The following is a 9,901-nucleotide window of genomic DNA, read 5'->3' as shown; positions in this document are numbered from 1 at the left end:
GAGAAAAAACAGAGAGAGAGAGGAGAGAGGCAGAATAAACAGGCAGGGAAAACAGAGAGAAAAAAGAGTGAGTGGGCCTGATCTGCCCCCTTTTCCAGTTCACCTGGTGCAGCCTCTTGTGTAAACCAGACTTTTGGTGGATTTTGTTCCAGCGGGCAGAGCTGTCCTCCTGCAGTGAATGAGACAGGGGGGTCGAGCACAAGTCTTGGGACAGTGCAGAGAGTTCATAGAATCACAGAGTGGTCTGAGTCGGAAGGGACCCATCAGGATCATCAAGTCCAACTTTGGGCCTTGTACAGGATACTCCAACGATGCCACCATGGGCTGAGAGCATTGTCCAAATGCTCCTTGAGCTCAGACAGGTTTGGAGCTGTGACCACTCCCTGGCAGCCTGTTCCAGTGCCTGACCAACCTCTGGGGTAAAAACCTTTTCCTGATATCTCACCTAAACCTCCCTGACTCAGTTCCCGCTGTTTCCTCGAGTCCTGCTGCTGGTCACAAGAGTGAAGAGGTTGGTACCTGCTTCTGTGCTTCCCCTTGGGAGAATGCTGAAGAGCTCAATTAGGTCTCCCCTCGGTCTTCCCTCAGTCTCCTCCAGCTGAACAGATAAAATTACCTCAGCCACTCCTCATAAATCTTCCCCTCCAGGCCCTTCCCATCCTTGTGGTCTCCTTTTGGATGCTCTTCAATGGCTAAATGTCTTTTCTATGTTTTGGTGCCCAAAACTGCCCCCAGGACTTGAGGTGAAGGCTGCCGCAGTGCAAAGCAGAGGACAATCCCCTCCCTGGCCAGGCCAGGGACATGGACGTGACCCTGGACATGGATGACTGTCCTGGCTGCCAGAGCACTGCTGATTTAGATCCAACTTGACATTGACCAGGACCTCCAGGTTGCTTCCCACAGCTGCTCTCCAGCATCTCATTCCCCAGTCCATACCCACAACCAGGGGCATCTTGTCTCAGGTGCAGAATCCTGCACTTGCCCTTGTTAAACTTCACACGGTTGGTGATTGCCTGCATGTCTGATTTGTTGAGGCTTTTTGCAAGGCCTCTCTGCCTTTGCAGGAGTTGATAGCTCCTCCCAATTTAGTGTCGTGTGCATACTTCCTAGGGTGAGAGCAGGGCACACAAGAAGCCGCCTTTTGCCTTGGCCCAGCCCCGTGCCCATGGCTGGGGCTGAGTCCTGTCTGAGCTGCAGCTGCTGCTGTGCCCTTGCGAGGGGCTGAGGCTGTGGGGTCCCTGCCCAGAGCAGCCTGGCCTGAGCTGAGCTGTGGGGCCAGAGCCGGCTGGGCTGTGCTGGGAAGAGGCCCTTGATGCTGCTGAGAGCTCAGGGCAGCTGGCAGAGCTTGCAGGGAGCTGGGCTGGCCTGAGAGAGCCTGGCAGAGAAACCATCAGTGTCCATCTCTGTGTGAGAGTGCAGGGGCAGCACTCAGCCCAGGGCTTGGGGTGCAGAGCCAAGGTTTATAGAAGGGATCAAAGATTTGAAAGTTCCAGAGAGAGGACGCTGCTCTGTGCCCTTGGAGGCATGGACAGAGCAGGGAGGGGCCCAGGACATTTGTCATGGCCAGCCTGTGTCCCCAGGCGTTGGCAGCCCTGGCTGCTGAGCCCAGGTTTGTGGCGCACTTTGGCTGTGGCCCAGCTCCATCGTCCTGCAGGGCTCAGGGCCTGTTCCTGGCCATGGCCGGCCCTGCCCAGCCTCTCTGCTGGCCCAGAGCCCGGCAGAGCCCGGGGCAGGGCTGTGTGTGCAGGCCCACAGGTGCCCCGGGCTGTGCAGGAGCTGGCAGAGGCTGCCCAGCAGGGAGGCCGTGGGGCACAGAGCCCCAGGGCTGCTGTGGCACCCCGGCACAGGGGCCGTTCCCACCCGCAGGGCTCTTGTCCTGCCCTGGGCCTGCACAGGGGCTGTGGGGACATGTGAAGGGAGCAGGGCTGGGATGTCACAGGACAGGTTACAAGCAGGAGCCATGAAGACGCTGACAGGAGGTAACAGCAAAGCCAGCAACAGACAGGGAATTTCTGTGCATTATTTGTGCTGTGCAGGGCTGCTTCAGAACAGGGAGGTGGATTTAATACCAGCAGGCACTGATATTGATGTTGAGGAATGCAATGGCCTGAGGAATCCCTGTTGAGGAATTCTTTGCCTGAGTCTTTACTGGGAAGGTCTCTCAGGTCTCTGCATTCAGGTGAAGGCGTGCAAGGAGGAGTAAAGCATGTATTGGCAGGAACCTCACTGAGGGGAGGAAGGGGTTAAAAGCAGAAGATTTGGCAAGGAAGAAAAAAAATAAGAAAAAGTAATATTTTCACTCAAAGATGACCTTGCAGCTGAAAGATGCTAATATTCAGTGGGGGAAATTTCACATATTGTGGTTGCTTTGGGTTGTTTTCTGCCTGCTTTGAGAAATGGAATTTCTGCAGAAGATAACAGGATGTTGAAAAAATGTCCTAAACAGCATTTTTCACAAGCCTAGGTCTCTTGGTGAGAGCGAAGAGAGATAAGAAGCTTGGAGATTGCCAACGCAGAGCATTGTGAAGAAATCTGCCTGTAATAGGCCCTGTGGTATGTTATGGGAGGGGAACAGGCTTGGCGTGTGTGCTTTTTGCCCCTGTTAAAATGGAATAAGCTTAGAATTGTACGTGTCCCCATTTTGCTAGCATGGCAATAGAATAAATCTGCCCTTTACATTTCAGCTGTGGATTTTGGCTGTTTTGGTTACCTGTGTATATTCAGTTCACACACTCATGAAATCCCAGAGGGACAAATGCCTGTGTCGGCCCCTGCAGTGGCACCTGCTGGAGCTGCCTGTATCTGGATTAGCTCTGTGGGAAAGATCTTGGTGGACAGGGAGCTGAGCAGCAGGCAGCCATGTGCCCTGGCAGCAGAAGGCCAGGAGCACCCTGGGCTGTGTGACCAGGAGATTAAGGATATGGATTATCCAGCTTACTGTGCCTTGGTTTTGGTTCCTCAGCACAGGAAAGATGTCTGGAAACCTGAGCAGATTTAGTGAAGGGCCTCCAAAGTGGGGCTGGAACACCTTGCCTGTGAGGAGGCCAAGGAAGCTGGACTTGGATTAGATCCAGATGTTCCAGATTCCCATCTGAGAAGAAGTTCAGAAAGCCAGAGGGTCATGGATAGGTTTTGGGGGTGTTGGGAGTCCTTTCTGTATCTTGTATCTCAAAAGGAACTTCTCTAATAAACTTTGTTTGAAGCTCCCACTCTGCCCGCAACAAGGGGAGCACTGCAGAGGGGCACCGGGGTCACTGGGGACCAGTGATGAACACTGTGAGCACTGGGAGCACTAGGACCTCCGTCATGTCTCCCAGTTGCCTCAGTCCAGCCTCCCACTTTGAGTGGGGGCTGTGTGGATCCCAGTGGTTTTAGAGTACGCCTACAAGCAGCAAGGATTTGATTGACAGATGGCATTTACTGGGGAGAGGAAAATGGAGCAGGGGGTGCTGAGGGTGCTGGGGGATAGATGCTTGTTGTAGTTTAAATTTTGGGGGGGATCTCGGGGAGGGTTCCCCGAGAGCCCCCGGGCTCTAGGGTCGCAGGTGTTCGCGTGCTGGCAGGCAAAGAGACTTCAGACAGCTGCTGAGGTGCTGAGATGAGGGTTTATTCACTGAGGGAGAGGGGAAGGGAAGGGAAGGGAAGGGAAGGGAAGGGAAGGGAAGGGAAGGGAAGGGAAGGGAAGGGAAGGGAAGGGAAGGGAAGGGAAGGGAAGGGAAGGGAAGGGAAGGGAAGGGAAGGGAAGGAGGGAAGGGAAGGGAAGGGAAGGGAAGGGAAGGGAAGGGAAGGGAAGGGAAGGGAAGGGAAGGGAAGGGAAGGGAAGGGAAGGGAAGGGAAGGAAGGGAAGGGAAGGGAAGGGAAGGGAAGGGAAGGGAAGGGAAGGGAAGGGAAGGGAAGGGAAGGGAAGGGGGGAGAGGGAGAAGGGGAGAGGGAAGGGGAGAGAGCACTCTCTGGAGACCACCAGGGCAAAAGAGGGGAGAGCCCTCCCCGATTGCACCCTTAACACAGAGGTTCAAAGTAGGCGCGGGTAAGATTCTACAGCCAATAGAGTTACAGATACATGATACTGCAGGGAGGGTACAGACTTGGGATAAACAATACATTTTCCACGGGTGAACCAGAGTATACCATTTCCATAAAATGCAATTCCACAGATGCTGAGGATCTCCAGGTGTGGGGTTGCTGGGGTTGTCCAAGTGCAGGGTGCTGGTTGACAAGGGTGTTGGGGATGGCCATGTAAGGGGTGCTGGGAGTGCTAGGTGTACTGGATAACCAGATGCTGGTGGTTGTGTGTTGGGGATGCCCAGATGCAGGATGCTGGATGTTTTGGAGGTGCTGGGTACACTGGGTGTCCAGATACTGGGGTTGTTGGGTGCTGAGGGTGACCATATGTGGGGTTCTGAGTGTGCTGGGTGCTGGGGATGCCCAGATGCAGGGTGCTGGGAGTGCTGGGGGTGCTGAGTGGGTGCAGCTCCTGTGCTCAGATGGAGATACTGTTCTCCGTCTCCAGCGGGTTCAGGTAGTTATATCTCAGCTCAGCCCCGTAGTTCCTCTCCTCAATGCGGTCCCGGATCTCCTCCAGCCGCCCTTGGAAGGCCCGGATGAGCCGCCGGGGTTCCGCTTCCGTGAACCACTCCTCCGGGTATTGTCCCAGGAGCCTCTGGGGGGGACAGGGACATGAACCCTTCAGCTTCAATGCTTGGTGCCATTCAGGGGTTCTCTGACACCCTGGTAGGTGTGGAGCAATGGTGGCTGTCCCCCAAGATTGGTGACACCAAAGGTGGTGACATCCACCCTTGTGGACACCTCTTGCAGTTTCCCAGACCCACAGAGCTGTTTGGGGAGGCACATGGGGACTGTGGGGCCAGACTCACCCTGTCCTTGAGTTGGGAGCTGAGGAGAATGAGAGCCACTAGGATGTTGGCAGTGGTGGCCACCTCAGGGATGGTGTCGAGGAAGTGCTGGAGGAAGGCCCGGCCCTTCTCGCAGGGTGGTGGGTGGCGCATGGAGGACGGGGCGTTGGGGACAAAGGCCCCCAGATCATACTGCAGGGGGATAGGTCACTGCAGAGAACATCCCCCCCAAAACAGTGATGGGATGGGTGGGGACACCCCCCTGAAACAGCAAGGACACAGGTGGGGACATTCTTTGGCAGAGAGGGGTAGATGGCAACATCTCAGCATGGCAAGGGAGATGGATGGGGACACCTCCTCCAGTATGAAGAGGGAATGGAGATGGGGACATCCTTCTGGCATGGGGACCCATTGGATGGGGATGTAGGGTGAGGACATCTTTCCAACATGGAGATAAGATGGATAGGGACATCCTTCTGGCATGTAGAGAGGTGTGACATAGACATTGGTTCAGCATGGGGGCATCTTTCCTGCACACAGAGGAGTGGGAGGGGGACATGTCCCCAGCATGGCTCAAGGACAGCTGGGTCACTGGCCCATGTCCTACCTGCCCATTGTTGACGGCCGCGTGCTGCGCTGAGCAGGTGAACATCACCATGGTGAGGAACTTGATGAGCTCCGCCACTGTCTGCAGCGAGGAGGGAACACCTGGGTGGGCATGGGAACAGCCAAGAACCTCAGGGACCTGCCTGTCCCCTGCCTCCCCTGGGGACATCCTGTAGCAGCCACGGGTGTGCTACCTGAGGATGTCCTGCCCAGGAAGCCATTAGTGAAGATGTCCATCACCCAGGCCTGCAGCTCGGTGTCCCCGCTCACCGCTGCATCCCCACCATAGTAGAATGTCACAATGCCGGTGACAAAGCTGCCGTAGGGACGAGGTGATTGTGAGATCCTGGGGCATGCCAGGACCACCCTCCACCCCCCAAAACCAGTCTCACCTCTCAATGGCTTCCAGAGGCTCATCCCATCATCTCGGTAGTAGTAGTTGGGGACATGGGACATGCCACGGTGGCGGATGTCATCGGGGAGGCACAGGGATGTGTAGGTCACCTGCTCCAGGCCTCGCTGCACCACCAGCAGCAACCCCTCATAGGTCACCCCGGAGCCCTGGGAGGAGGGCCACCCATGGTTGAGGAGGGCAGGAGGTGCCAGACTTCAGTGTCCCCCAGTGCTCCCAGTATACCCCAGTACTCTGCACTGCTCCCAGGGTATGAGTCCTCCAAGTACACACCCGGTACTCCTATATACCCCAGTGCTCTCCACTCTCCTCTATCCCATGTTCCCTAGTATCTCCCAGGTCTCTCATGCTTCCCAGTGCCCCCTAGTGCCCCAGTACACTACAGTGCTCCCCAGCAATTCCAGTATACCCAGTGTTCCCAGTACATGCCAGTACTGGGACCACATTGGTCCCAGTAGCACCCCAGTACCCCCAAGTCTTTCCAGTTGACCCCAAGGCTCCCAGGAGACCCCAGTGACCACAGCAGAATGCAGTACATCCAGTGCTCCTAGTAGACCCCAGCACTGCCAAGACTCCAGTGCCCTCCAGTGTTTCAATGGACTCCAGTAAAACCCCAGTGTCCCCAGTCACCCCCATGCCTCCCAATACCCCAGAGCATTCAGTCCTCCTCAGTGTTCTCAACAGTGCCCCAGCAGAGCCCAGTGCTCTGTCCCCAGGGCTTACCTTGTCAATGAGACCACCAGGGTTGATGAGGACACTGCGAGCCAAGGTGTTGATGTGCAGTGTGAAGTGGAAATGGGGCATGAGGAGCTGAGAGGGGAACAAACACCTGGCAGGTGACCAGGGGCCCCCTCATGGAGCTGAGGGGCTTGTCAGGTGGGGCATAGCTGCCCTCAGATCCAGGGGCGAGGAGCAGTGGGTGGCCCTGAAGGGGGACCTTACCTTGAAGAGGGGGTGACAGGTGGGCAGGTGGCGCAGGGTGGCGATGGCGAAGACCTCCCCAAACAGGTGGGTCCTCAGCAGGTGGGTGAGGAGCTGGTGGCTGTAGAAGTCGGCATTGCGCACCCAGGTCTTGGCCAACAGCCAGTCCCATTCGTCATCACTCGGCAGGAAGATGGGGCTGCAGGGTCCTGGCGTTTGGCTGAGCTGTGGGACACCACCCTGTGGTCTAGGACCATTGCCACCCTCCTGAAGGCAGGGTTTGGGGTGGGACATCTCTACCTGGATGGCAATGGGGCGCAGGAGCCCATCGGTGCCCTGGTGAAGCAGGCAGAGTGGGGCTGCTGCGTACTGCTGGCGTCCATAGATGGTGTCGGTCGGGATGTCCTCCAGCACCTTGTAGTCCACAATGAAAATCCGACCTTCTTGCAGCTCCTTGCCCAGGTCAGTGCCACCTCCCAATGAGCCAGCGACCATCTCTGGTGTCACTGGGAATTTGGGTGGCAGTGTGGTGCAGCGATGGATGATGATGGGGTTGTTGCCATTGAGGAACTGATAACCGAAGAAGTCGTCTTCTTGCCAGTGCTTGGCCACATACTCGGGGACTAAGGGGATGGTCAGAATTCAGCACCCACATACCTGCCCTCCAGGCACATCATGTGAAGCCCTGAGTGATGCAGGGGGAAGGGCAGGGGACAACACACAAGGCACTCACCAATGTCCCTGCCCTGTGTCCGGGAGAAGATGGTGCGCATCTCATCCAGGCTGTTCCAGGAGGTGCGTCTCAGTAGGAACCCTGAAAGAAAGTGGGAGGCCCCTCTACAGGGCAGAGGAGGGACCTCAGCATGCCCCTTGCCTTCTCTGGCCCCTTTCCCTGCCATCACCCACGTCCTCCATGGTCTCAGGGCACTGCTTACTGGAAGATGAGGAAACCAGTGAAGTTGTTGGCCCTGATGCGGGAGAACTGGATGTTGGAGTCCAGCTCAAAGATAGAGTCCACGTTGAGGCAACGAGGCCAACCCTGGGCGAAGTTCTTCCACCTGAGCAGGGGGCAAAATGGGAGCAGACATCAGCATCACTGCTGACCAGCCCACTTAGCCAAGGTAGGCCTTGTCCCTATGTCCCTGCTGTCACCGGTAAGCCTCCTGCCGTGCTGCCAGCTCCTGACGACGGTGTTCCTTGAGGATCTGCAGCTTCTCATCCACCAGCTTCTTCCCTAGAAAGAAGGGGAGTGTCAAAAGTAGGATCTCTGTCCACCAGAAGAGGATGGGGTCAGGGTGGGTCCTACCTGAGCCCTCCCGCACCTCCACCGTGGTGACCCCCTCCAGCCACTGGTAGCAGGGGAAGCGATACAGGGTGCCATTGGGGGCTGTCACCCGGACGTCCTTGCAGAACCAGGCGTCCTCCAGGAAGAGCCGCCACTTATGCAGGCGGATGAGGACAATGGGGCCCAAGTCCTGCCCGCAGTGCACAGACAGGGTCCTCTCCTGGAGAGGAGGAAATGGCTTCTAAGGGGATGGGCAGATGCCCTGTAGTGGCACTGGGGACACCAACAGATAAGGGGCTCAAAGCATCCCCACTTACTTCCATTGCCTCCAGGATCCTTATTATCCACAGTCCCCTCAAGGTCCTTTTCATCCATCCCCCCAGAACACCATTCCTCCAATCCTTCCAGGACCACTACCCACCATCCTCCCCAAATTTTTTCCTCCAGACCCTGGTACCCCTTTACTCCATCTCTCTCAAATCCCTTCCACCATCCTCTTGTATCCCCAGGACAGTCCATGCAGCCCCTCACATCCCTGGGGCAGCCTGTGCCATCTCTCATGTCCCCAGGACAGCTCTACCAACCCTTGTGCCCCTATCCCCATCCCCACCTTCCCTGGCAGGAACAAGAAGGAGACGGTGGTCTTGCGGCTCTCGCCATAGCTGCCCACCAAGGTGATGGAGATGGAGTTGTTGGTCCCAGCTTCCACCATGTCACCTGTTGCTACTGTCACCTTGTAGACGGCCATGACAAGCTGCAGTGATATCCTGGAGATGCCTTCAGAGAAGAGTGAGGGGCTGTGGAGTGCAAACCTGCTGTTTTGGGGGATTTGGGTGTTGCAACCCCCATGGCCGTTCGTGGGTGGGTGATGAGTCCTTCCTCCTCAAGGAGGTGTTATCAGATCACCACTACTGGCCAACATCCAGTACATCTGATCGCAACTGATGTGGCTGTGGGGACGTTACACAAGCCATGGCCTCGGGGTGGCCTTGGGGACATTACCCAAGCGATGGCCCCAGAGGTGGCCCTGGGGACATTACCCAAGCCATGGCCCCGGAGGTGGCTGTCGGGACATTACCCAAGCCATGGCCTCGGGGTGGCCCTGGGGACATTACCCAAGCGATGGCTCTGGAGGTGGCCGTGGGGACATTACCCAAGCCATGGCCCCGGACGTGGCCGTGGGGACATTACCCAAGCCATGGTCCCGGAGGTGGCCCTGGGGACATTACCCAAGCCATGGCCCTGGAGGTGGCTGTCGGGACATTACCCAAGCCATGGCCTCAGGGTGGCCGTGGGGACATTACCCAAGCCATGGCTCCGGAGGTGGCCATGAGGACATTACCCAAGCGATGGCTCCGGAGGTGGCCATGGGGACATTACCCAAGCGATGGCCTCAGAGGTGGCTGTGGGGACATTACCCAAGCCATGGCCCTGGAGGTGTCTGTGGGGACATTACCCAAGTGATGGCCCCGGAAGTGGCTGTGGGGACATTACGCAAGCCATGGCCTCGGGGGGTGGCCTTGGGGACGTTGCCCAAGCCATGGCCCCAGGCATGGTCATGGCCAAAGGAGGGGCATTCACCACTGGCCAGGAGCTCCACGTGGCCCCACCCAGGGTCTGTCCATCATGAACATCCCCAGGTGCCATTGGCTGGCAAAAGAGAGTGGCACCAATTGCGGGCCCAGAGCACCTCTGTGTGTGGGGCCAAAGCGGACCAGAGCCGTGAATGGCTCTGGTGCTGGGGCTGGGGGCGGCAAGGGGTGAGCAGGACCACTGGGACACTCCTGAACTGCCATTCCCGGGAACCGGAACCTAGGAACCGCC

The 9,901-nt window shown here is 57.2% G+C and overlaps 1 protein-coding gene across 1 annotated transcript; it reads right to left on the bottom strand.

Moving 5' to 3' along the window:
* Positions 1 to 3,896: 3,896 nt before the first annotated feature.
* On the bottom strand, positions 3,897 to 8,961 carry LOC134565418 (hydroperoxide isomerase ALOXE3-like). The gene is made up of 12 exons (XM_063424986.1): positions 8,688 to 8,961; positions 8,099 to 8,297; positions 7,945 to 8,026; positions 7,728 to 7,850; positions 7,526 to 7,629; positions 7,093 to 7,415; positions 6,814 to 7,017; positions 6,595 to 6,681; positions 5,654 to 6,020; positions 5,461 to 5,561; positions 4,875 to 5,045; positions 3,897 to 4,660 (listed from the first exon to the last, which is right to left on the bottom strand). Exons 1-12 carry the CDS (start codon positions 8,823 to 8,825, stop codon positions 4,481 to 4,483), a joined length of 2,079 nt encoding a protein of 692 aa, XP_063281056.1. The 5' UTR covers positions 8,826 to 8,961; the 3' UTR covers positions 3,897 to 4,480.
* Between the last annotated feature and the right edge of the window lie 940 nt (positions 8,962 to 9,901).

The sequence above is a fragment of the Prinia subflava genome, unplaced genomic scaffold, assembly GCF_021018805.1.
Source record: "Prinia subflava isolate CZ2003 ecotype Zambia unplaced genomic scaffold, Cam_Psub_1.2 scaffold_47_NEW, whole genome shotgun sequence".
In the NCBI taxonomy this organism is placed as follows: Eukaryota; Metazoa; Chordata; class Aves; order Passeriformes; family Cisticolidae; genus Prinia; species Prinia subflava.
Note: the sequence above shows the minus strand (reverse complement) of the source record. Positions and strands in the feature narration are given on the sequence as shown.